At 44.7% G+C, this 27,982-nt stretch overlaps 1 protein-coding gene across 3 annotated transcripts; it reads right to left on the bottom strand.

The window, feature by feature from the left end:
• Window positions 1-4: 4 nt before the first annotated feature.
• LOC146190091 (uncharacterized) lies at window positions 5-27,810 on the bottom strand. Of its 3 annotated transcripts, none has more exons than XM_084604834.1 (11): window positions 27,677-27,810; window positions 15,761-15,933; window positions 13,474-13,869; window positions 12,922-13,195; window positions 8,344-8,495; window positions 7,285-7,540; window positions 5,508-5,671; window positions 5,246-5,337; window positions 1,173-1,331; window positions 500-569; window positions 5-394 (listed from the first exon to the last, which is right to left on the bottom strand). In XM_084604834.1, the coding sequence occupies exons 2-11, from the start codon at window positions 15,807-15,809 to the stop codon at window positions 297-299; spliced, it is 1,710 nt and encodes a 569-aa protein (XP_084460960.1). In that variant the 5' UTR covers window positions 15,810-15,933; window positions 27,677-27,810; the 3' UTR covers window positions 5-296. The 3 variants fall into 3 exon arrangements, with proteins under 3 accessions (XP_084460960.1, XP_084460962.1, XP_084460961.1); XM_084604836.1 differs by lacking the exon at window positions 27,677-27,810 and adding an exon at window positions 22,198-22,218; XM_084604835.1 differs by lacking the exon at window positions 27,677-27,810 and adding an exon at window positions 16,037-16,193.
• Between the last annotated feature and the right edge of the window lie 172 nt (window positions 27,811-27,982).

Here is a 27,982-nt window from a genome sequence, read left to right as displayed (position 1 = left end):
CAGGTATACATCAAAATTAGTTTATTCGCGTCTTCAATTGTGTCCTTTGAGAAATTTTTTAGACTTCTAGGAGGCAAGACGAGATAGGGAGGTTTTAACGTGGGCTTGAGCGGTAGCCGTCTCGTCTGCGGCTGCTTAAGCATCTAGTGTCAAAGCACCTCCAATAGTCCACTTTTCTTGTTGCCTTAGACGCGGCGCAATGTGCGACGTCGCAGTCATGTTTGACGGCTTCTTTTCTAATGAAGAGATCTGGCGAGGAACGCGCTGTTCACTCATCTTCTTTCTTGAGTTCTAGTTCAAAGTTCTTGACGTGGAAAATTCCTCCAGTTGAGCTGGGAGTAGTACTCTTCACGTACGACGTACCTCGGAGTCAGTTTAGTTGAGTCCGGTACACCTATGTGGAAAGTCCCGAAAGAAATGGATTTAAAAAATTGATTAATAACCATGGTCTTCTTCCCTTTCCAATATTTTCAGCGTTCTTAAGGAGGAAGTCACTTACCCAGGAGCGCTATGGTGCGTTCGAATTCTGACCTCAGTATGTCCAGCATTCTAGCCACACCTTCCGTGCCCTAGCAAAAACAAATACAAGGAAACATGTTTTTATCGAAATATGAAATTGAAAAAAAAATTATTCTGGTGAAGACGGATGGTCATGTCTATCCAAATGCTATAAAATGGAAAGGGAGTACACTAACAGTGGTTGTAGTGGTAGTATTACCGTAGTACTATAGTAGTGTAGCAGTCGTGGTAACAGTAGTAGTATAGTGGAAGAGGTAGCAGTAGTATAATAGTAGAAGTGCTCGTAGCAGCACTAACAGCATAGAATCAAACCTTTTGCTTCAAGCTTTAGGGGAAGTGTGCGAGCAGCTTACAGAGTAGAGAGATTTAGTTTACCCTGATCTGCGATCCGCTATCGACCCTCTACCGCACGTGTGCGGGGCGCACAAGCTGATTGGTCCCGACGCAGCAGGTCTATGTGCCGACATTCAGGATGTGGCGCATCTATCGGCGTCAAGAGAATCTCCGCATGCGCAGTGGAACGCGTGGTAGCGGATCACGGTAGCGGATCGCGGATCACGGTAAACTAAAACGCTCTAGTGAAGCAGGTCTACGCGTTTATTGCTAAGCAATGCAAATGCTTTAGTGCGAGTGATAGGTGCAATTCTGCTCACGTTATACGCAAGTCCCCAGAGGGCAGGTCTTCCCACAAACACGGCCCGGGCCCCAAGACACAAGGCCTTCACTGCATCGGCTCCGCTCCGCACACCTCCGTCCATGTAGACCTCCATGCGACCTCGAGTGGCTGCAACAATCTCCGGCAGGGCTTCGATCTGAAAACACGGGTGTGCTCGCTGAGTTCTGCATTGGAGCTGATGCTCAAGAGGCTTCATGAGGTAAATTAAACACTATTATATAATTTACATGATCCTCGCTCACATTCTACACTTACATGTTGCTAATTAAACGTACGTATTGTGCGTACACATGCTTGTAATTGTGTAATATATTATGTGTTCTCCAATAGTCATTATCATCAGTATTTAGGAAGGAAAGGTGGCCAAGATGGTGCTCAGGTTTCGAAAACGTAGTACTTGTGCAGAAACCACAAAGAAGAACGGAGAGCAGAGAATACGTCAGACATGAAGCGACTTTCAGTTGATGTCTAGTTGATGTTTAGCATCTCAGTAGTCTGGTCTCTCTACGTGTTTATAATTTCGCGTTATTACTATGTCTTCTCAAACATTTGCAGGCCGGCTGCAGCCAAGCTTCACTTATTCCGGCCTTAATCAAGTCCAGGTTTCTAGGAAGTCACTTTTAATTGTTAGCCAACTGTCGAATATTGCATGATACAGTCGTGAACCTCTGAATGGAAATAGTCAAACCGAACGAAGCGTTGCATCTTAGAAATTCTCCTTAAGCTCGGCTGAAGCAGTTGAGACTACCGCAGAAAATCGGCATGGATGTATTTTTTTTTTCACAATAATGATGAGGTAGCTGTGAGATAGTGCAAGACGCTAAGATTACAATGGCTAACTAAACCATGCTTTTAATATTTGTCCTACGCTCGCACTGAATAGTTAAGAGTGCCACTGAAAATCAACAGGGTGTTTTTTTTTTTTTGCAATAAAAGCAGGAACCTAACAGCCTCCCTATGAATGATATATGGATATATTGATCGTTATTGTGAGGTTTCTGTATAGCAGGAGAAACTGCATCCATCACGTATCGCGTTTTATCTTTCTTACTTAGCATCACGACTTTAGCGTAATTAAGCCTCGTGAAAATCAGCTTATCATTAGAAACTTTTTAGCATAGCGTAGACGTATAGTACTAGCGTATACGTATACCGGCGTGCCGGACGGCCCCTGCGCACGCGCACCGGCAGGAGTGTGGTGAAAAATGGCCACTGCGCCTGTGTAGGAGCGGTCCGGTAAACCGGTATACGTATGCGCTAATACTACGTCTACGTTATGCTAAAGGTCTCTAGTGCCCCCTCGAACTACACGTAGAAACGTATGTCGCTTAAGTTTAATTCAAACATGTTACGTCGTAACTTGCACCTCAGATTATACCTTCTAACCGGAGAATTGATCCTACGTTTCATCACGCATTAACCAGTGTAAAAAAAATAAGTATTCCTTCCCGTCGCTGAGGGTGTTTCTACAGCTCATTCATAACTGGTCGTTCGAAAAGCCAAAAGGAGTTTCCTTGCACCATTGCCAAAACAACGACGGCAATGTGTTCGCGCTCTGCCGAGAAAAAAAAAATATTTTGTAACATTTACGGATTAGGTATTCGTAATCTTCCCTACATCTTTTTCTTTCCTGTTTTTGATGGCACTTGGAGGCTTTGTTCATCTTTCTGCTTAATTATTAGCCTATTAGGTAGGAAGCAAAGACAGCTTTGCAGACCCACAGTTTAAATGTTTTCGCGAGAACGTAGGGTTTATGATTTTCGGATACACTACATAGTTTACCGATCAGACTGTTCGTGTCTACATCGCAAAAAGAAGTCGAAGTAAAATATATTTTCAGTACTCTAACACAGCCTGCCATATCAACGGTAACAAATATAAATGATGTATGCCCCTGTAACAAAAATTATTTCGCCTTGATAGAAAAAAAACTTTCACGTTAATTTTGTTACCATTGTTATTAGAAGTCCATGAGTCTAATTTAAGGAGATGTTTGCTTTGTAGTGTCACACCAAAGCTCGGTGACTGTCGACGGTGACAAAGACGACAAGCGTATGTCGAAAAGGCGCGTGCTACGAAGAAGACGGCAGACAAAGAAGAAGACGCAGGAGACAGACGCGCTAGTTAAACGTTCGACCAGAACACCGACCTCAGACTGAACGTACTCTTACAGTTTGAATAATTCTATCAACTTCAGAACGTGAAGCTAACAGGGTATTCATATATCCCGGCAAGTACCTGATGTTTCAAGAAAGCCGGCCACTAATGAAAAGAAAATTGGCGTTTTGGGGTATGAAGACGGCTTTTGCGGCACAATTAATTTTATCACTGCTGACGGGTATCAGAAAACAAAAATAGTGAGGACTCATAGTGAGCTCGTTAACTGTTTTCTATTAATCATTTTTTAAGCATTATAGGTAAATGCTCAGTTGCAATTGGGTTGCTGGCTGAAGTTATGACAGCCATAACAGTTTTTAGAATTTCCGTAACGTAATAGACCTCGGCACTGTAGCTTTTTAGTTACTTCGTACCAAAAGAGGCGCGCGTTCGGGAATTCCGTGGTCAAAGAACTGTCTCTCGCGCCGTCAATCACTGGAGCAAATGCCTCGTCAGATTTTCTGCCTCTTTTGCGGTGCTCGCCACTGCTTCTGATTTCAGCCCACATGTTTCAGAGAACGTGACCAGTGCTCGGGGCGCGAGTTTTTGAAAGCGGGCGTCTCTTAGCGGCAAAACTTGTAAATCTACAGCGGTAATAAAATCGCATATTGGTAAATGAGCAAACAAAATGACAGGACGAATAATAATGACCGGCTAGAAATTCCCTGATTAACACTAGGCGCCTAACTGTAATATGACAGGTGCAACATTATGTATCAGAAAATGAGCTAACCAGCTTATTGTTCACCAGCCTATTTTGCTTTCTGATATCTGCAAAGCACTGGTACGCACAAATCTACCGCGTAATCCGTGTTCTTATCTCAAAGTGCCTGCATCTAAAGATCATTGGCCGGCTTCATTGAACAAATTGATATAATGAACTTCGAATATGACCAACTATGTACAGAGTAATAATCTACATAATTAAAGAAGATGACACAAAGAATGATACACTGTGGAACCGCAGAGACAGTATATTTGCTGCAAAAAATGAAATGTAATGTCAACCCATTAAAATCAATTAGGTAGGTAGCTCTTCACACGCACTTAGCTACTCGCCAAATCACTGATCACTAATTTCTGTTCCTTTATTTTACACCCACTAACTACCAAACCTCGTAAGTTACCACGTATGTGAAAGAGTACCCGATGTAGCCCTGCTTTATTCAAGCCGTCAGCACGTGCTTGTACCAAGGGGTAGGTTGTCTGCCCTGTATCAAAGGGTGCACATATGCGACTAAAATCTCGCAAAAGCTTATCCCGCTCAATGATTCTTGGTCACATCCCGTATCGTTGACAACAGTGAAGGAGTAAGCCTGTTAAGTGACTCGAACCTACTGAACTTTGAGTATGCATTGGTTTGGGAGGTACAGCAACCTTTATGTCTCAATATTAGCCCACAGCGAAGGGTACCTGATAATTATTCGGTGACTGATATTGGCAATGGAAAAATTAATTTGCCATTTGTCCAAGGAAACCAAAAATATACGGCCTGTAGAAAGGCACTGTGCCTTCTTTAGAAAAAAAGGGGGCACTAAATGGTTATAATAGCTAACACTGAAAGTCGAACCATACTCTCACATTTTATGATGTGTGCCATATAATTGGCTTTTTGTGCTTTTTCTCCATGGCGAAAAAAGATTGTTCGAGTAGTGGAATATATTCGCTTACCACTTATTATCCTTGGCCTTAAGCTGCGTTACATCATGGAGAGATAAGAATCATTACGCGTTTATTCTTCTTCAGCGAATGAAAAACGTCTCCATGACATCAAATAAAGTTGTGCCTAGGATTTAATTGCTATAAGAGCGTAACCTTTCAGACTGACTATAAAATACGAAAAATATCTAAAAACGTAGCACATCGGTGACAAATTGATTCGTGCACACTCACCGTTGCTGGAGCTCCGTCAAGTTGACGACCCCCGTGATTGGAGACCAAAACTGCCGCAGCTCCATAGGTCTGTGCGTACACGGCTGCTTCGGCTACGCCAGAAGGGAGAAAATGCGGTAAATTTTGATTCTCTCCTTGCATAGAAATCGGGACGCAGAAAATGTCGAAAGGAAAATATTATATATAAGTACACACAAAGACAGATATTAAGGCAGCAGCCAACAAGGAAGTAGCGGCGAGATTGGAAAGCCGATAACCTTACGCGTCACGATGCCCTTAATGACGACGGGCAGGCCGGAGATGCTGCGCAGCCAGGGCACATCCTCCCAAGTGACGGACGGGTTAAACAGCCGACTCGTGTACTCGGTCAGGCCCGAGCCGGACTGGGACGATAGGCTTGACAGGGAGCCTTCCAAGTTGGCCAGTCTGCACATAGCAGAGGTAGTAACCACAAGTAATGACAGCATAATAATTACTACAGCAGCAGTGTTTGTAACAGTATAAATACTATACTAGTAGTAATAGTACTTATGGTGATAAATCAATAAATCAATCACTCAATCAATAATTCAATATTTATTTTGTTGTGCGCAGGAGCAATCATATGGTCTTGGTACTGCAGCACAAATAAGAATAAAAAATGCACGCGCAAGCTTTACACACAGAGATGGGATTCAAAAGAAGGAAGACATTACACATGAAATTGATTTTAGACAATAATATATAGTGATAATCGTATAAGATTTGTTATATTAATAATAGTAGCAGTCGAAGTAATAGTAGTAGTAGGTGGACAAATTAAACCTCACGGTGAAGCAGCTTTGCCTATACTACATGTAACATCATATGGTATGGTATAGTAGTGTTGTTAGCGTCACCTGTTCAATCAATCAGATGTGCTCAAAAATGTTAAAAAAACATTTTAAAGAAGTACACAGTATAGATGGCATAGTTTAATGGTGGGTTGCCGCGGTCCTCTGAAAGTTCTCCATCCTCTGAAAGTTGGTCATGCAAGGACCGGGGCATCAGTTGGGGTTGAGAAGACACATAGCTATCAAGGTTTAGAAAACGGTATACATACGGCCGTTTCACAAGGCTCTCGCGACGCTTTTGAACTCACAGAGCATAATTATAGTACATCACCGCAGGGGGTAAATGTGTACTGTGCATTCTTGTGTCGTTCGTAATCTTCTTTAAGAATCCCTCACGGCATCTTACCTGTGCACTTCCCATGTGAATTATCACTATTAGACGTTTTCAGGAAGCGCATGCGGCGACCTTCATCTGAGGCCGCCGTGACCGGAAACGGTGATGACTTTATGATGCGCAACACCTGTGACCATGAGGAATTATTCGGAATATGCCCCGGGTACGTACAGCGCTGACCCGAGTTTCCCCGGTGACAGTCAGTGAATGTAGAGAGCGCGAAAAACGCGAAAGTAAGAGAGAAGAAAATGTCGAGATAAAGCCACGCATGCCAATACGCACAGTGAGAGCTTCTTCCTTGTTTCAGACAAAGCAGATTGAGCAACACTACCCTCCAGCGCAAAGTATCGTCATCAACAACACACTGAGTATCGAAATGTAATGATTTGTGTGCTGCTTTCCTAGTCATTCGGCCAAAGCCGCTGGCCACAGCAGTTTTGGACGCGTCAAGGGCGAGTATCCTATTTCTGATACTATCTTTATATCCACACTAGAAGGCGAACAATAATAACGGGGCTCATTCTTGGGTCAAATTTACCATTCCTTTGTGTTATAGTGTAACCTATATAAAAAATATTTTTAGATAATTAAGAGCTTTCAGGTCTGAATGCAAACAAGTTTGATGAGCGAAGTGACATGTGGACATCGAAAATTGCCGCTTGCTGCCACTCACCTGGCAGTTGCTGTCGAGAAAGCGGATAACATCCCTGTGCACATTGTTAGATATTCTCTGTAACGCACTCCTGCTTTTTTTTTTTTTTTAGAATGGCTGAAGAAACTTTGTCGTCAGCCTAACAGCGGTCGTTAAAGATGGGCGGTTGAGATTGACTCACTTAAGTCCAGGTGGCAGGCTGAACCGGTTCTTGACGTCGGCGATCCGCAACCCGAACACCGGTGCATCAACAGTCAGCACCAGAGCCGAGTATCCCGCCTTCGCAGCCCGCTTCACAAGCGACTCGGTGAGCGACCGGTTCCGGTAGACATACAGCTGGTACCACAGGAGGCAGTTTGGAGCGTTTTTTCGTACCTCTTCCAGGGAAGTGGTACTTAGGGTGCTGAGGATCATCACCGTACCCGCGGCCTCAGCAGCTGCGTACACGTTTCAAGGCGCCCAGAGAATCGTTGTCAGATTCCACCAGTAGACAAGAACAATTTCGTTTGTTGCCGCTGGAAATGGTGGACGAAACTCCTGTTCAGTTCAGATCACTATTTTGTTTCCACACAGTAACGCTCCGTTTGAGCACATTCACTAATCAATCAGTGCCTTGAGGACAGTGTCAAAGAGTGTTAGATAAAAAAAAAGCAAACACATGCCATGCACCTTTACGCTTAGACTTCAAACCGTGGTGAGGTTAAGTATGTAACTCATGAAGATTCACATGCACAAAAGGAAACTGCAAGTTGCGATATGTAACAGTGCATAGGAACGCGAAACTTTAACAAAACCAATTTTGAGCTAGTTGCTTGCAACCAATATTTCCTGCAACAAACAACAAAATAAGGCAGATAAATATAATTGTGTTGTCTCCTTCTTTTTTCTGTCCTCGTGATTTGTGCATTTCCAACAAAATTTGAAACATCAAATAATGCTGAGGGTTCAGAGATGATTATTATGAAATTTATCCGCTCAAAACCATTCCAGTGAGGGCTTTGACTTCGCCTCATGAATCCAAAGCCTGAAATTAGCCTTCGCCGAAAGGGCTATGCAGACATTCTTTTAAATGCATTTTTGTTTTATCTGGTACTATGTGATGATTCAGTGTACCATATCTCGTGCAATCTACTCACAAATGATGATGGTAAAAATTGCGAGTAAAAAGGCTCCACGAAGCAGGTTTTTCTGAGGGGTGTTAGTTCTTTGAATGCAAAATCGTGGTTAGATGCCATCTCACCTTTGGCAGTGCCAACTTCTCCTATTGGATCGGCGAGCTTCTGCATGGCCGAAGGTGCTATCCCGATGGGCATCGATATTTCCCGGCCCAAAACTGTAGTAGATGTGCTCGTTCTCGATACGTCCACCAAAACGCGAGGCCGGAAGCGAAGCCTGCGATCGCAAAAAGCACACGGAAGTAAATGATAACGGAAGGATAAAAGATACATAATTCACTTTATCAAGCTGGCCCGAAATTAAATTAAGACTCATTTTCATCAAGGAGCATTGCGTAAGACGAGCTGGGGAAAATCCACAGAGAGAAATTGTTTTTGAGATGCCTCCTTATAAACCTATATTGTTAAACAGCCCTAAATTCGTGTCCCGCAATTCATATACAGGGTGTTTCAGTATTTTTTTCCACGCCTCAGAAATGACAACGCTTTATACAAAATTTTCATTACTTCAGTGATACAGAAAGACGCATTACTCAAATCAAGGTCGTTATTTTTTTTTTAACGCGCCTGATTTCCACGTAGATAAATTTGCTAACAATTTTATCCTTCCACAATATGTTTACGCGACAGTTCAAGAATTTGTAGAGAAATTTCCATTTGCTTTTGGTTGTTTGACGTGTCCCATTTTCTCGAGCTTAAAATGAATATGGTCAAGTGAAAATGATTTAACCCCTCACATTTTTTACTTACTCAAATACATCTCAATCGAAGGAAAAGTGATACGTAAACCTATATCGAATAAAAGGACACTGGTCACAGCAATGGTACCGCGATAAGCGTGGCCGCTTCGGTGTGCTGGATTCATGGTATGACAGCACGTCCACGATCACGTTGGACGGCCGTTAACGATATTCGCTATGCTCAAAATAGAGCCGCTCATGTGGCCAGGCTGTTGCTGCTACATAATGATTTTTACAAATCACAACATCCGCACTCGTCGTGGGGACCACTGCGCCTTAATATGGACGATAATTGATTGAATCCTTGTTTGTTTGCCTACTTGTTTTTTTATTGGGTTTAACGTCCCAAAGCGACTCGGGCAATGAGGGGCCATAAGGGAGGGCTGTGGGAATTTCGACCATCTGGGGTTCTTTAACATGCACTGACATTGCACAGCATACGGGCGCGTTGCTTTTCGCCTCCATCAAAAAGCGTCCGCCGGGGCCGGGATTCGATCCCGAATCCTTGAGTCCAGCAGTCATGCGCCCTAACCTGAAGCGTTGTGTTACTGTTTACCATTAATCGGCGGGCTCCTGGGGTTGCTGAATAGTAACGGGACACCTTTCAAATCCTGAGGACTTCTCCTTCTCTGTAAAACACTTTGAGCAAAATAACGCTGTTGGAACTTGCCAATTTGCTGTGAAAGTCTTAGTTATTTTTCTTTTAAATAATCATAATAAAGACAGCCAATTTGGCTTTCTTATTTAACAAAGCAGAAGCATTTAAGATGCTGTATTGTCCTGTGACACTGTAAAAAGCGAAGTGACAGTTTCTTAGATAAGTATATAGACATTAGAATGTTGTGATTTTTTGTTTTAATTATGCCTAAGACAATAATGTGCCTCCTACTTTGTACTGCTTGGGAGATTATACTTGTTATAGTCTCCTAAGACTGACCAGTGATACATAATTGATTTCTTTTCGTCTCACTTCTTTTGGTCTTGGTTTAAACAGCTGAACAATGCCTGTGACGTGAATGTTCCCTGTTAAATGAGGGATGAACGAAACTTCAACATAACTGCTGCTTATTTTACTCATAGGGATATATCTGCTCACGAGGCAAATGGTCTTGGCTTTAGGATTGGTGAAAACGTAGAAGGAGCTCTATTCGCAGTTTTCATGTCCCTCACCCAACGTATACACGATTTTGACGTCATAACTATTGATGGGTAGCTGGAATGAGATCACCAACAGTTGAGAGAAGGAATTTCATTATAAATGAGTTATGATTTGCAGGCGAATGCAACATGAAGATTCATATTACTCATTATTACAAGGAATAGAGCGCGCAGTCAAATATTTGGCGTCTATTCTCTTAATTCTCGGCACAAGTTATCTAGAACATCGTGTGTTGTTGACAGGAATTCATTTGTATCCCTGTCTTCCCGCTACCATTTTTCTCAATTAGAGTTACGGCAACAGCAATGCCGAACAAGCTTTGCATTCTTCGCATAAAATTATGTTTCGGTGAGAGATGCATCAAAGAGCTGTGGTGTCTGCAGCTGATACAAATGAGGCTACAGAGGCCTCTGACCTAGCCCGTAAAGAAGTTCAGAACGGAGTGCGGGAGTGCGGGATCTCTCTATCGAAACAAGCTCCGTGGTGTCTTGAGAAAAGGATGAACTTCAAAGGAGGGGTTGGGGAAGGTAAAGCTATTACTCTAGGTTGTAGATCACAGAATGCTAGAACCAACAACAATGCAAACGACAAGAGGGGCGTTTGCTCTCGTTCACAAGCGGTTTTCAGCACTATAAAAAGATAATGCCGTTCTCGACCAATCAGCTTGACGTGCACAACATAGCTGCGCTTCTACCGCATTCTGGCACTCCGCTCGAGAGGCACAAAGCAACACAATTATGTTGTGCATGCCATCCTGATTGGCGTATGTCTCCCTATATTGTTCGTAGTGTTCTATGGTGAAAGAAAAGATGATGGGCGCCCCCGCTATCCGAGCTTCATTAAAAAAAAAAAAAAAAAAAGAAAGAAAGAAAGAAAAACAAGCGGAGGTCGCGCGCTTTCGCTCTAATTGCTACATTTGGGGGCGCAATATACGACGAGCGAGCTAATTGAGGCCCAACTCTCAAGTCTGTATGCCAGATTGTCGGCATTACAAGCTGGGCGAAAAATGCCGGAAGATTTGAAAATCAGCTGCCCTTGGTTCACGAAAGCCAGAGAGGAAAATTTCGAAGGAGTGGAGAGCAAGTGTTGGACATATCTCCCTCCCTCCCTAAAAACATAAACCAGGAGATATCATTAAGCAAGGACGAGTGCGAGGGCCAAGATAATTAACACGAGCTACTCTAAATTAGATGAAGCCTTCTTCGTGGACGCTGTGGGTTCTGTACGGTGTGTGTCGAAAATATTGGTGGCGCATCAGGGGCAGATGGTCAATGGACTTTCTGTTCGCCATGGGAAAATTACTGAGCTGGAAGAGGTGGTGATCCCCATGATGTATCATTACTGATTCACAGACTGTCTGCATAAATTATAGGCGGGACAGAATTGCGCCGATAGCCTGCATGATCCTTAACCAGTCTTGAGTTTTTGCACCGTGGAAAGACCTGTTTGGGTGCAAGAGCATCATGGCGTGGAGGGAAATGAGCGTGCACACGCCGCTGACTGAGTTTTTCTCCCAGTGGTCCCTCCTCCTCCTCACATCCTGATGTTCCTGACTTCCCACAGCCATTTTAACATGTGCAGACATATTAGAGCACATTGCGCTTGTCAAGGCAAAATTTCTCGTGTCCAGCCAAGGTATTATATAAAGCAGAACCGTGTAATTTACGCCGATTGTAAACCATCCCGTTTAATAACTTAGTAAAGCTTCACGCTATCGAACCAGACTCTTTTTCATCATCATCATCATCATCATCATCATCATCATCATCAGCCTGATTAAACCCACTGCAGGGCGAAGGCCTCTCCCATATTTCTCCACTTAACCCGGTTAACTCTTTCTCAGCGGAATGAAAATTTTAAGGGCAGAAAGCAGATTTGTACCATATGGAATAGACCTGCCAAGCTAAATGCCTTAGTAACTAACTATAATTCAACCAACGTGAGAAGGATGGAAGGCGGCCCTGTCTATCACGAATCTCGACGACCAGCGAGCCTTCGTGCAAAGAGCGAGGGAGGCGGCTTTAGTCAACCGAATCCCTGAATAAGTGTCTGTCCAACCTTGCCATAAATGACCCTCTCTTTTCAGTTTTAAGGACAAGATTTTATCATAATCATCAAGGGCTCCTCAGATTACTCGGTCATGCTTTGTCGTATGTGTCGTCGGCGCTGAGCATGTCGACTATGTTATTGGCAGAATCGGCCGGGTAATTTGGAGCTCCAATTTTTACGCAGTATCAAGTCGTGTGGATAAAGCAAAGTTTTGGAGTCCCGCAGTAAGCGTTAGGCTTCCCTGTTCCTCCTTTATTGCAATCAGCATCTCAGCTTAAGCGGTTTTGGAAGCCCGCAATAGCTGGCGGTGGCCCGGGTCAACACGAGGTCATCTACTCGCTCTAGTCTTAGCGGCACATGCCGAAACGTGCTGAGACACCTCAGACGCGTGATGAAGTGGGCGAGGAGGATTCAAAAGAAAGGAGACTTAACGATCTGTATTTTAGTCTCTCCTTCCTCCCTGTAGCAGCTTATGAAACGGAGCTACTCGTAGCTACTATGGAGCAGCCCTTAAGTTAGGATTCAAAACAAATGTGACGTAACGGTCTGTCGTTTAATCTTTCCTTCCTCCCTGTAGTACTACAAACAGCTTATGAAACTCAACATAAAAGCAAATAGTAGGCCAAAGAACAGTTGTGTGCTTGAAACAATGAAGTGTTCTCAAACCGAGCCGGGTTCCGTATCGTTGTGCACACCTCGAGAATGCCTCTACGTTCTCCCGCAACGTCTGCTCCCGGTCAGCGCCGCTGTCGTAGTAGCCGCGTACGGTCCTCTCCAGCTTGGCGTCGCCCAGTTTTTCGATATCGGTCACGGTGACTACGTCCGGGCTGGGAAACAGCTCGATCGGCGGGACCTTAGCTCGGCTGCTCCCGTCGGGTCTGGGGCGCCCTCCAGGCACAGCTGCTAGGACGGGAGGAGACGTGCCGTCCGCGTCCGACTCAGGGCCCACTGGAGGGATTAGACCCTGATCTGCGTGGCGAAGCGCTCATTATGAGTAAACTGTCCCTTCCGAACGCGGTGCTCAGAAAGTACCACGAGGCAAAAAATTTGACTAGTTGGCTTTTGATCGCCTTTTGATCGACTTAAGCAACGACGTTAGGGTATATTGGCTACGGCTCTAAATATTTTTCTACGATATAGAGCCCCCCCCCCCCCCCCCTTCCTCTGCCAAAAACAAAGAACTGTGTTTCAGACAGTTTACAGCCGCTTCTCTAGCGCTTTGAAATGATCTGATTTCCGTCACTGACCAGAAAATTGGTTCCCATTGTGTCCTGTGCTGAAGCTTTGGTCGATTCCAGGATCGAGGCGTCCGTTACGACCTGGGAACAAGGCCTGACCTCGGTCGAACTTTACGCCGAAAGGCCCAGCCCCGTTCGCAGCGGGAAAGAAGCCCCCACCGAAGTCTGGAGCGAAGGCGTAGTTAGGTTGGCTTCCATGAGGGATGTTCAGCCCGAAAGGGAGCTGCGCGTTGACGTGACGCTTAGAACTTTCCACTTGCAAGGGACTGGATTCGGAGCGCCCTTCAGCTGCTGCTGATCTGCGTCCAGAGACATTCTCCGATTTGGAGTTTGGGCTGCTGCTGTTGCCAGACCTTTCTGCCGTCGAGCTCAGTAGCACCGTGCGTTTGTCGTCGACCGACACGCCTGCACCGGCATGCGTGAACAAAGAAAAACAATTCGGCAAGACAAATGTCGTTCAACTCCGGTTGCAATTTGCGAAACTCTGTAAGACTGCACGATAACATTATCGCTTACTATAGTTTACCCCCCGTTACTTCCTTTTTAATTCGACTTCAACAACCTACGGGCTGCGTAAGATACGACGGAATCTGTAGCCATTCTCATGTGCGGCTGATATCATATACTAGTCTAAGAGCGTATTTATTTACGTAACATTCCGGTAACAGCCAATTTATCTGCCGATAATCTCTCGACAGCCTTCTAGTTCTGCAACATATTTTAAACAATGTGCCCCGTTCGCTTTTAGAGGCAACTGGACATGCTTATTGCAGCACAGGCTAAATTCAGAAGTGAACTTTTGTTAAACATCGAAAGCTTAGACCAGTTCTATCAATAGTGGCATAAATTATCTTAGATTTTTCCCACACTAATGTCACAAATGTTTAAACACTGCTCCTCTTTAGTTTTAAATGGGAAGTTTTGATTACCTTATTAATCGTTTAGAGCGCACGACAAATTTAAAAGCACAATTTCTCAACGTGTCGGAAACTTACTCAATTTATGTCTCCAAGGTCATAAATAGTGTCTTACAATATTCCATAGTTTCCTCGTTATTATTTTAAAAAACGCAGTTTATTTGCTTCCTATTAATATTTATTTAACTGCTCACTGCGCGCGCGGAGAAGCTTTAAAGGGAAACTTTTTTCACGCATCGGACGCTCACACCTTCCCTATCAACATGCGCAAAAAATATACCTCACAATATTCCACTGCTGTCGCTCAATTAAAAGGTGTTCTAGAACCCTGAACATAGTGCTAGCATATGAAATGGTTAGGTATTTGTTTTTCTATGAAAATAAAAATCAGCCAAGAGCTTTTATACTGAGTGAGGGTGGACTGGAGATGTGTTGTTTGTGTTTGCCTGCTTTCCCAGAATAATTACCGCACCGAAAAGTTTTTGTAAAACTCTCACTCACGCGGACACATGAATGTTTCTGAAAGCATAACATAAAAAAAGCTACCACTCGTCAAATATCATTTGAATTCAAATAAAACCATTCAAATCTACGTTTCCCGCTGTATTCGCTACGTTTGCTTCCATGCAATTCATGTGAATAGAAAACGCGACGCCTTCTTCGTCATGCAGGCACTTGCGTATACGGCAATCGCTACCCTATAGAGAATGCTGCCAAAATCGATCCATAAAAACTATTTTCAAGCACGCAAGGGTCGCTTATCTGGTGTGCGATTGCAACCGAATTTTTGATCAGTATTATATTGTATCTAGAAGTTTGGAGTAAATCAAACATTTTATACAACAGACCGATCAAACGCCTTATTAGGTCTTGGCAAAAGCGAAGATCGGTTAGCGGCACCTTAACTTTTCATTAGCGCATGTCGACTATACGTTCTCGCAATAAGATAAATAATTGAACTAGCACGCTTTACTAATCTAATAATTTTTATCTTGAAGGTCAGCACTGGCTGCAGTTTGCACAACGTGATGCCCTTTCCTCAAATTTGTTTCATTTCCTGATGAGGCCTTATTATTATGCCAACAGAGGATAAGATTTTAAGCGATGAATAAGAAACAACGGGAGAGGATGGCTGCTGTGGCACCAAAACTGGATTCCGAACATGCTACCCGCACTGGGCTGCTAAGTCAGCCGCCCTCCGAGCAGTAATTACGTCCAATCATAAAATTTATGCTGCGCAAATTGAAAATAAATAAATTTACTCTCTTTTCACAAACAGTTTTATAACTCGCTATTTTGCGGCGTAAATATTCCGTTTCTCTTTATCTATCATTAAGCAAAGTTCCGGTGTGAATACAAAAGCACTGGAAGACACTCACCGTGCGAGACGCAACAAGTCAGCAGCAATAAGGCAGGACCGAGTTTCATGATGCTAATGACCGGTCCACAGGCTCGAGTGTATGTGCTCCGGGGCACACGACCTCAAAGACTGCTGGATGCCGGACACCAGAGGACAGGACTGCCAACCCACTCGTCTCCACCCGACCGCTGGCTGCGATCAAGGAAGGAGAACCAAAAGAGAGCGAAAGTGGTACTACCGGAATTTCGAATGAAGCGTCGTCCATGACGTCATCAGACGACGACCGCCAACTGACCTCAGCCCCACATCATAGGCTCGCTCTCCGGTTGAGATGGCTGGTGACGACAATGAAAGAGAGCAAAGGTCGAATGCAAAAAGAAGTAGAAAAAGACAAGCAGAGACAATTCTTTGCCGCCGCTTTCCGACATCGCGCCTTCGAAGCCTTCCTCTCCCCATCCTCTCTGCTGCATACTGGCAGGTCGACCTTGGCCGAACGCTCAGTGCTGCTTAAAACAAACCGTAAAGACGGCAGAGGTATTGCTTCGAAGCAGTAGCTGCCAATTTCTCGTTTAGAACGAGGCAGTGCAAGATGATTGAGTGGGCGCCTGTGGTGACAGCGAGCTGTTAAGGAGCCGGATTTTGATAACTATACGTGACTTGCAGCAAAGGAGGCTCTCGCCTACACTTTGTCTAGCCATGGCGCTGGCTTTAGACAACCAGTTGCGTTAAAGTGACCAGACCGCACGAGTAGCATAGCGCTGAGCGTGAAATACGCCCAGCCGGTCATGGTTGCGTCCTCTGCCGAATATCAGCTGGACATCCGTTAAAAATGTGGGGCACTAGTGCCGGTTGGGCTGTTCTATAAGCTAGCACTTCGCTCATAAAGACTACTGACTCATAGATAGTGCTGTACTGCTGCCGATATTCATTGATTGGTTCGCTGGTGCCAACCAAAACAGGAGCTGTTATGTCCAAATAACCTTCTATATCCGAGGTGAAGAAAAGTGTCAAACGCAGATCTAGCAAAAGAAATATATATATATATATATATATATATATATAGGTATACTGCAGAGGAATTTGCCGCTTTCTGGGAAATCGCTGAAATTGTTTTCAGAAAGCGCGACTATTTCAAACTACAGTCTTATTTCGCAAGTGTTTGCGCGAACAGCCGTATTTTATTAGTTTTGCGCACTCTCCCCAGACGCTACGCCCAAACAGGGTGGAGGCTTGCGTAACATAGCACGTCTCATAGCGATCTACTTCCGTCGTAACGTGATGGCATCGGCCAGCTGTCGTGCCAGGGGCTCCGCTTTGCTAGCATGAAACAAGCCAGAAATCGACGGTCAAAACGTGAAGAGCGTCATCGGTAGCGACAATCACTCACATAGTGAACCGATCAAAGGGCTACGATTCCGTTGCCTCATCAACCAACTAAGAAATAATATGAACCGGAAAGAGCCTGACATTTCAGCCAAGTGGTCTCGCCCAAAAATGAATTAACTTGCTAGATAAAATATAGGTTTTTATGTGAACTAGTAAAGAATTAAGCATTTTTTTTTTCTCTGAGTACCGCTTTTTTATCGCTTTATGCGCCAGAAGAGCAGGCGTCAGGTTCGAGGGGATAAGATTAGAAATAACGATTTTTGCATACCTTAAGAAGCGCTAACAGTGCAGTAATTGATAGAAATCTAAAAGCAGCTAGCTCAATTCCAGTAGCAGAAAAAAAAACATGTGGAGCATTTTTTTTTTTTGTGTGTGTGTGTGTGTGTGCTGCCTTGTTACTGCACTCCACGTACGTGTGCAACACCCAAAAATAAGATAAGGAAGGCAGTTCCTCTAGCTCATGAGCCTCGATGCCCTAGGAAAGAGACGATAGTCAGAAAATTGTAATCTTTGTTAAGTACATAGCAGTGCCTATGCTGTCTTTTGATGATCCTAGCACAAACAAGAGAAGCTCTCTGCTCGGTTTCCGTTGTCCGCGCATGCTGCGCCAAAACTCTGCTACTTGATATATATAATTTTCGCTATTTTCTGCTCATTGATGTTTACATTTACGGTGCTTGCGAGAAGTTTGTTTAACCTACTACATTTTGGAATCAGAGAGCCGAGTGTGTTTCCTGTTTAGTTTCCTTGCGATTGACATAGACGAGTTGTTTTTCATCCCAGTTTATTTGCAGAAATTGCTTTTCCATCCGAGGTTATTTGTAAATAAGAATATTCACGGAGTGTACTCTAGTTCGCAAGGGAAATGCAGGTTAATATACTTTCGTGCGTCTCTACTCTTTCTGGACTACGCAATTATATGTGCATTTGTCGTGAGCTGAAAAATGAATGCTTTAGTACAGTTCCACTCCCGCATTGGGATGCAAACACGATTTTTGTCGCAAGTCAATTTCACTCTGCCAGATTAATAAATCAAAAAAGAAACCTCTTTTAAACCCGAGGCTGAGGCAAACTCATCAACTTCGCTATCCACTAATTTAAACCACTCTGAAATATCTATTGTTTAAAGAATAATGCTGACTTCAAAGCCATAGTCTTAAGGGCCCCGTTCAATGAAAACGTGGCATCTGCGGCCGTCCGCCGGCGTTGGCGTTGTGAGCGAAAAATCACGGCAGCTGACATGGCCGACGACTAAGTGGACATTTCGTTTGGCAGGATTCTCTTTTCACATGAAAGGTTGTATGAGCATCAGCCTGCCAGGACTCTTGCATTAACGTTACCGCTAAGCCACGCAGGCGTATTCATACAGCTTGGTTAAAGCGGGGCTTTATATGTCGGGTGGCAGCATACGCTATCGCGTCACACACATGAAGGCGGAGCTTAAGTTTCCCCAATAAATTTGTTTCTTAACCTCCTAAGGTGCCACAGTCTCTCCCGCTGCGCTTCAACGTCATGGTGTTAATCCCCTGTGTGAAAGTTGCATTAAAGAATGGCTGTGTTTTTACTTTATTATTCATTTACACTGTTATAAGCTCTCAGCAGGGTCGATGCAGAAAGAAATAAAAAACTAGATGTACAAAATGCCGCGGTACATAACTGAAGGGAAATGTGGTCACTCGCAACGTGCAAACGCAAGCAGCAGCTGAAATGCGACACAACAAAAAAAGATAGCCATGAAAGAAAACAATAGCCAATACAATAAAATCACTCGCTACATACAGGCAAATGCGATTCAAGCAATTTCAGGAATCTGGGGTTGCAATGTGTTTAGTTAGATTATTTAATTCATTATTATTTCTAAAAAAAAAAGAAAATGAAAACTTGAAGCAGTTTTTTCTCGTAAATTAAATGTGTTATTTTCAGTGACTGGCGTTGCCGTGTAGCGTAACCAGCCAAAAAATTAGGGATGTGCGAAGTGCCAGTATCATGGCGTTGCCAATGTTGTAGTGTCAATTCATACCTTGAAAGAAAACTTTTAAGCGGCATATTAGTTTCCTTTGTGTGACGGCCGGGTGCAATTAACCCACTTAGCCTGAGGAGCTCAGTGATCGAAATACGGCCGTAGAGTTGTGAATGAACCTCACAGCTTTTCTTTTTTTAACTTTTTCAAGTGTAATATTAAATATCTCATTTTAGTAAAATGATTTCATATGGCTATCGCAAATTCTAACGCTGGACGAAGGATATCATTGTAGGCAAGAAAACGCGCAGCAGGTGTGGAAAATTATAGAGAGCATATTAGCAAACAATATTCTCAGAGTCAGTTAGCTGTAACAGTATAGATATGTTTGTTCCAAGAGATTATTTTTGTCATCCAGAGCACAAGGAATTTGTATTCGCTTGTCTCTGAGAGAATCGCGTTATCAGCGTTATAAGTGTACAATAAAGGGTTCTTTTTTATTAATATTCTCATAAGGACTGTTCTATCAAAGTTTATTTTCATTAGTCATTCTTTATCTCATAATATTACCTTTGAAAGTTACGATTCAGCCTAGCTTCATCGTCAACAGAATAAATTGTTTAGTACAGCACACAAACGTCGGCGTACAGCGTGATAGCAACCGAAATATGATAAATAATATTTTTATATAAAGCAAAAACAAAATAGGACCAAGGACTGATCCCTGGGGGGCGCTAGAATCACCGGGCACCTTATCTGAACCTACTTATACGTGAATTGTAACTCTCTGTCAATCTATGGGACATGCACTGCCAATCGTCAGATTAGAGCCGCTGTTGATTCAGTCACATACTAAGGATACACAACCGATGAAGGTTTATTTTGTAGCGGCTGTCGAGGATGTGTTCCCGACAGAAAATCGGCTTTAAAAGATTTGCCTCTTCTATAGCATACCTCGGATGCGTATGACATGATATATCCGTTTCCCGCCGCAATGCACAAATATTTTCGAAGTAGAATTCTTTTTAGAACTGCACGTAAGTGGGAGAAGACATGCTCTATAACATTTGTTTCGGGGATATAGTTGGTCCATGTATTCTAAGTGGAAGCCTTTAGGGAAACACATGAGGAGGACAAGACAGGAGCTTGTGTTGTTCCCCTTATCTAATGCGCTAAATAAGACCCCACTTTGAAAGCATGAAGCAGCTAGCCCTTCAAGGAACGTTGCTGAAGTGCACTAATGTTACATTGAGTAAAGTACCTTTACATAGCTCTCCTCCCATATCCCCTTCTCTTGTGCGGCAGCTGCGTGGGTCCGACACAGGAGGTCAAAATCCTCCGAGAACAAGCGACTATACGTCGTCTCACAAAATATCTGCAGCACTGCGAAAGGCAGAGGAGCCCCTGAAAATGTGCTTCCAAGTGCCTCTCACATGGGCACTATATTAGAGCATTGTGCTCCTACTGTCACCCCCGCGAATTTGGGTGGCGAGAGCCACGTAGGAGCACAATTGCCTATTGCAGTGTGCGTGATCCTGATTGGACCGGGGTGCCTCTGCCTGTCGCAGTGCTGCAAAAATCTTGTGAAACGAAGTATAGAGAAAAACACATCTGCAGCAAGCGCGTGCCGTAGCATACGGTCGAGATGCAGAGAGGCACGGGGCATCACAGCTTCTAAGGGGCAGTAGGTTCAGGCGCCGCAGCCAGGTACACCAATTCCAAGGAAAAAGTGTGGAAAAAACTGCTTTCTACTTTGTCCAAGAAACGACGCTCCTTTACAATTTAGGAACGTCATCTTTCATCGCCGTACAAAAGTAGCTCAACTAAAATTTAATGCAAATCTCTTTAAACTTTGCACGCTGCTTGGTATGTGCAGCCTCATTCGTAGAATGCGAATTTTATGCTGACCTATTACGCCTAATATACTGTGTCCTGTATGAAAATAAATTAATATTTGCGCCACCATCGCGCTTGATATGTGTATGTTTTAGTGCGGGGTGTGAATACAGCTTTTAAATTGGCTTTGGCTACCACTAATTTTCATAACCTTCAGGAATAATGCACGTATCGCGAAGCAAACTGCGCAGGCCCCTTCACTTGTTATAAATATTCGAATTATACTATTAACTAAACGCAATAGATTGACTTATTTGATTTCATGCATCGAATAAATGTGTGCTATGACCTACGCTGTCTAAACCAGAGAGGAAAACGAGAGCAGAGCCGGACGTTTACGTCAGACTCTTCCTGCTTTTCCCACGGTTTCTCCAATTATTGCACTATCGCGTGTTCACCTTGAAAGATCTACTTCTGGCCGGCCTGCTCCCGACGTACCTCGCCTACATTGCTGTCAAGTTTCCAAGCCGTGCCCTATTAGCTCCACCTGTGCAACCAATCTCCCTTTCCCTTTTTCACAGCTCGCGATGAGGAAGGTGAACGGAGCCTTCCTCGCATTGCGAATGCTCCGGCAACGGTTCGCGGTGCATCAGTCAGGCACCTCCTTTGACAACGCCGGGAGGGAACCAGCGGACAGCAATTTGCGGGCGGCGTAGGCCAGGTCGGTATTGTGTTTCAGGCGGACGCGATCGGTGCGTCTCGAGCAGTGGCGTTTCCTGACGGGCGAGAATCTGGAGGGTGGTAATTTAGTCCTCTACACCGGCAATGAGCACCGAATGAGGCCAGTGCTTTGACGGCAGAGTTGCATTGCAAAATTTCTTGGGCTTCGGCCAACACAGAAGCGCGTGATTCGCACATCAGCGAAGTGGACTGTGCTTGCGACACTGCGGTGGAATACTGAAGTGCGGGCGTTTTTGGCAGATTGGGAACACACGATGTATATCTTTGTTATAAGGGGAGTCGGCAGGCCAGAAAGGATACTCATTGTCATAGCGTGTGGACTGACTCACCGAATAATATCTACTCATATACTATAGCGCTTAAATTCCAGAAGTAGTACTGAGGGAATACACTTCATTGAAATTAAGAACAGAGAACTGAGAGTTGGTACACTCTTAATTTGATTCCACATAGGTTCCACTTTTAATTGAAACCTTTGTGGAACCAGATTAGGAGTGTAAAGATTCATAGTTGATAGCTCGAAATGAACTAACCCCAGAGGCAAGTCGTGACTGGTGTCAGGACAAAGACGGAGGCTGCAATGCAAACATTCTTTAGGGCAGACATTCTTGAAATGGCAAATACAACCAAAATTTTTCGAGAGAGCGGGGGCACTTAAGGTCTGCCTTTAAAGGAATTGTGCGAAAGCACTAATGGCTCCCGTTGATCGCTCTCCCTTGCGGATCCTTATTCGCGTTCATGCACATTGCTACTCGTATATCACTAATTCCACAATTTTTCCATCCGTTATCTCACCCATATTAATTAGCATAAGCAACCATTTGGGCAATAACCTTTTACTTGGTCAATAATCGTGGTCAATAACCTTTACTTGTTATGCTTGAGAGAATTTTTATGAACTGCTTTCAACAATCACGCATTACAGTACTTTTTCTTTCCGTGACGATTTCTTATTCCTTTTTGACTGCGGCAACGAATCCTCTCTTCCAGAACAGTACGCTAGCACCGCAAGGATTAACGCACGAAATGCCGGGCAACGGTGCAGGTGAGAATCTTCATGCACAATCATGTGTGCTGGGCATTTCAGTAGGAAGACAACGAAGTCCGACCTCCTATATTCGACTCTGCTCATTCAAGGCTGTCGAAAGAAATATACAATTTTAAAGACTTGAATGCGTCATACGAGTACAAGCTGCTAAGCTGTAGGAAATCTTGTCAAACAAGGTGTGGAGACACACATTCAGGCTAACCATGGAAACTTATCTCGCAGAAAAAAAAATCTGAAAATTACCACGTACGAAAAAGCAACCCATTAGCTGAACCGCGCAAGCTATGAAAAAGGCTGGTTGTCTTTTGTTTATGCATCAAGTTTCTCAAAACACTAGGGAACTTATGAGAAAGTCTGAGTAGACATTATCCCCCCCCCCCCCCCCCTTGAGAGCTCATTGCGGAAAAGGAAAGAGAAACACAGGCTAGACCACGCGGCACACAAGACACCTAGCGGCAAGTGCGGAAGCTGTTTTCTTTTTTTTTGAAAAGTTTGCCCCAAGGCATAATTTGAGAAAGGGGGAATGGGATGCAGGAGATAGAAAGTTAAAAGAAGGAGTGAAGTCCAGTTGCGCTTATGTATTCGCAGAGGTTGGCAGTGTAGCGATTGTTCATTGTCCACTTCTCATAATCACAATCGCGATTCCACCGCAGGCCCACCTTCATGATTATCCGTTGCCTAATGTGCGTTGTTGATGGACACGTCCACAACAAGTGACGCACATCGCAGACGTCAGGTGGAGTCTCACAGTGTGGGCACCTGTCAGTCACTAGTAGGTCTTTTTCCCGCCATCGATGTCGAACAGATGGGGTCAGAGCCGCCCCTGCCCGAATCCAGCGCACTGTTACCTCCTCCTGCCGAGTAAGGCTACGGGGGAGAGGGTGCAAACACGGAAGAATGAGAGCGCGTGTTCGCTGGCGCAGAACTTGAGAATCGGAAACGTGGGACAGGAACGGATCTGGGGGAAGAGGGGAAGGTGGTGGATCGCCTGATGTGTTTATGTGCGTCATTGCATCCGCTTGAATATTATGTGGATCGCGAGCATGGCCGCGAATCAAGTGTATGCGCACAGGACATGGATACTTTGAACAGAGCAAATGAATGGACTGTGTTATTTGGAATGTGCGTCGGACGGCCTTAAGCTGTTTAAGGGCAGTGAGAGAATCTGTGTAAAGATGAACTGCATTGAATGTAGGAACTGGCGGAAGGGAATATATCGCATTGTAAATGGCTTGAAGTTCCAGTGCCAGAGGGGTGCAGGTATCCGCGGTATATGTCACGTGAGTGTTGAGATGCGGATGAGAGGGACTATGCACAGAAGTAACTCCTCGCTCTGCAGTATGTGATGGTATATAATATGCACCCTTTAGGCAGATGTGCGGGTGATACCCACGGGGAAGCAGTGGGGCGATTGTCCGTGAGCTGGCAGTACGACCATGGAGGGAGTGTCTTTAAACGATGGAGTTGTAAAGACTTTGCGAGCTCTGTTTGCCATCCGCTGATCAATGAGTTCACAGAGCGTATTTAGCTGGGCGTACTCCTGAAGTACTGGTATGTTGGGTGTTAGGCGGGGACGACATGTTATTGCACGCATAGCCTCACGATTGATGGCATCAAGGGAGTCCCACTGTCTGCGCGTGAGACGTTGAAACTGTGCCTGGTAGATTATACGCGGCTGGAGGACAGAGCGAACAAGCTGGCGGGCCGTGTGAGCACGCGCGCCGCCAGAGCTCATAGCTATGCGACGAATCGGACCTAGAGTAGCGTGAGCGGACTTACGGATGGCTGTCAGCCACGGGGTGCCAGTCCCAGAGGAATGAAGAAGAAGACCAAGAATACGAACGGTTTGTGCCTGAGGAATCGGGGTATTATCTATCATAAAATTTATAGTGGGAGCTTTCCGTAAGCTGTTGTCTACTCAATCCCATTACCTTTACGCAGGACTCTCTGCCAGGCAGGCAGATGATGCATCAATAAAAGGCTAATGGAGCTTAAGAATTATTTATCAGGGAGATCCCTCAGGAATCTGCCAGTCCGCTGCCGAAACTGTGGCGCACAAAAGCCTTGCTGCTCAATATTCTAAGATATCACAGTGTTAAAGAAGTGCCGCGGAATAAGCTGACACACGAAACGATAGATGCTGCCAGGATTCTAAGGCTCAAGAGTGAATATGTAATATGAGCCACCGCTCGAACAAACGTAGTTATTCCAGGCCATAGCTGGAACTCTGCGCGCGATCTTCCGAATCCCGGTGAATGAAGACGGTGATGCACACATAAAAAAGGGTAAAGTTTGTGCACCGCGCTGACAGTGAGCACAACCATGGTTTTAGGACTGCTGCAGCTGGGGCTCTAAGGGAGCACTTCAGGTGAGGGTCAAAGGAAGTACCTTTGCAAGACAAACAGAACCACCTTTGCAGGCTGCGAGGTTCGAAACTGGGTTTGGGCCCACGGCCTCCATCCACTGCACTAGCATCGCAGAGGCCGAATGCTTGGCCATTACACTCGCAATTGCACACATCAGTCAGTTGCAGACTCAGCACACCACAATATGCACAGACTCCCAAACAGCATACAGATATCTACTGCGAGGAACCCTCCCACCCTCATCTGCTAAAATATTATCTACTCTACCTACCCCTCCCGATACCATCACCATCACATGGGTTCCTGGGCATGAGGACATCCTCGGAAATGAGCGCGCTCATGTGTTTGCCCGAGAACTAAGCTTCCGGGCGCCGGTGGATGTCCTCCCCAAACCTTCATTATACACCACCATCGAGCCTCTTGACTACACTACAATTGTTCAGTACTATCGTCGCTGCCGTGCCACGTTCCCGCCACCACATCCCACGCTTTCTCACATCGACAGCACGTACTGGCGACAACTCCCAACACATTCATTTCCATCTCCTCAATTTGCCCACATATTTCACCCCACGGACTTCCCACCGTACTGCACCACATGCAACGCCACCCCACCCACCCTCTACCGTTACTTATGGGAATGCCCACATCCAATCCGCGTTCCTCCCGTCAAACACCCCACCCCCTCCCCCTGGGAGGCTGCCCTTCTAGCCACGCAACCTGCAGATCAGTTACGGCTGGTCGAGCGGGCTAAGCTAGAAGGAACAGCCAGAGGGCTCCTGGACTAAGAGGTCCTCCTGGGAGTGTTTACATTTTTTTTAATAAAGTTTTTCCTCCTCCTCCTCCTCCGATAACGAGTTTGCTTTTCTCATTGATTGTCTGACCGATCCTTAATTTTACAGGCTTGTTCTACATGCGTTTGCATTCGTTATTTTACCGGCAACTTTATTCTTGCTTTTAGTCTTGAATACGCCATTTGTCGATATATTTTTATACTCCTTTTCTTTTTTTAGTCTTTACTGCACCTTGCATTATGCATTATGTGGCCACAGTTTCACTTTACCTGTACACTCCCAGTTTCCGCTCGTTTCTCTCTGTCCTGTCACGCGGGAATGGACGAGCAGCTGTGCAATGATGTGTGTTCCCTGTCTGTACCAGTTAATCTGCAGCTGAGCGGACGCTGAACGTTGTGCAACAGACCTTGCAATGCATGGGCATCAAAGAGAGCGCCTGATCAGTGCAGGTCTTGTTACGCGGCGCCAGCACGTATTTTTAAGCGTAATATATAGCATCCAATGGTACAAATACGAGAGCGTCGTTACCAGAAGAACACAAGGTGTAATCAAAGCACCTACATACACACACACACACAAAAAAAAGAACAGCCTACAGCATGTAGTTTCACGTTGTTGCTTAATTGAGGCATCACCAAGGTTGACCTGCCAGTCTATTTTTATGCTGTAATTACGAATGCTATGTCTTCCTCTTTAGGAAATATTTATGGCACGGAACTTCTGAGTAGGTTTTACCACGTGGTCATTATGGGCACCCTTGAAATTTAAAGACAACATACTGCCCAAACAAAGACGTCGAAGCCAATCCGCCTTTTTTGAAAAAAGGTGGCACCATCTGGAAGTGGTTGAAAATTCGTCTGCTACTGGTTGAAAACGACCTTGGGAGATGAAGCCGTCAGCGAAATAACGGTGTGTGTTCTTGACAGCTACCGCCATCTATCGCATACGCACGAATATTAACTACACATGGCCTCCGGGATAAGCTACGGCGGCGACGATCGCGGAGGCCAAGAACTGCTCATGCACAGCTTGGGTTGGTGGTTTGTTTTCAACCTGGGAATAAGCGCGCATGCGCAGAGCGGCCTTGTGAAAAAGACGGATTCTTTAAGGACCAGCAATTTATGGTACCTTCATTCAGCGCACAAACTAAGTATTAATTATGCAATAGCTGTTCTGTCCAAAAGCCGTTGTCGTTTCCGCAACCCATAATTGTACAAAATTCTTAGCAAAAAATACAGCTCAATAAAACAAATTTATCGCATTAGGACTCGGGTCCTGGCATTCTGCATGGCAGGCGGGCCCGCAACGCATAAGCTACGAAAGCGTTCCTTTTGCCTATTAATATCACAAAGGATAGCTTATACAAAACGTGTTATAAGATCAGCTGGGAAACACTTTGTTGGGGGTATCACTTGCTAACATGCGTTTCGGGTGTGTATGTTTGCTGCAAGATAAAAAATTGTTTTTATTTTAAATAACGAAACCCCCAAAAGTTAAAATTAGCCAATTAGAAGGGCGTCTTAAAAGCGCTGTCGCGTTTACTCTTAAGAAGCAGCTTAAGCATTATCCTAATTTTTGTTTCTTTTTTCTTGACCAACAAAAATTACGCCCTCCAGATGAGGAGAAGGCTTCCAAAATGAAGATTTTGTTCATTTTTTTCCTCCGGTGCAAGCTTAGCTCTTCGCGTTCTATACTATGTCTCAAAAATCTTTCAATCTTTCCTACGTGCCCGTATAGATTGGTGAAGGTGATATAAGTTGTATCTCTTACGTCGCTGAAATAGAACTGAGTAAGTACTACTTACTGCGAGTCAAAACTGCAATCCAAGCCGCTTTCTTCCGTGTTAATGGCGGTTTCCCTAACGCGCCTGGCTGACGTCGGGCGGCACAAGTTTTTCCGGATGTTCGAAGGACGCTGCTATCTTCACGGATGCTGAGGGGTTCTGGTCTGGCGAAAGCCTCCCTTACGTGCTATCGGCGCGGATGTTCCAAGGTCAATCGCCACACCTCCCTTCCTGAAAACCGGCTGGAGAGTTAATGCTCATTTACTTGTCTGATGCGGTGTAGTCGTTTCTACAGGACTGAAAAGGAGGGAGAATGCTGCTAATCCG

This window comes from Amblyomma maculatum, chromosome 5 (genome assembly GCF_055883805.1).
Source record: "Amblyomma maculatum isolate TAMU_Amacu chromosome 5, ASM5588380v1, whole genome shotgun sequence".
Taxonomy (NCBI): domain Eukaryota; kingdom Metazoa; phylum Arthropoda; class Arachnida; order Ixodida; family Ixodidae; genus Amblyomma; species Amblyomma maculatum.
Note: the sequence above shows the minus strand (reverse complement) of the source record. Positions and strands in the feature narration are given on the sequence as shown.

Bases quoted from the DNA above. Each gene is read 5' to 3' on its own strand.
- LOC146190091 (XM_084604834.1), bottom strand. From the start codon at position 15,809: ATGAAACTCGGTCCTGCCTTATTGCTGCTGACTTGTTGCGTCTCGCAC. The intron at 13,196-13,473 runs GTCAGTGACGGA...TTCGCCACGCAG, and splicing joins CAATGGGAACCAATTTTCTG to ATCAGGGTCTAATCCCTCCA. The intron at 8,496-12,921 runs GTGTGCACAACG...TTGCGATCGCAG, and splicing joins AACGTAGAGGCATTCTCGAG to GCTTCGCTTCCGGCCTCGCG.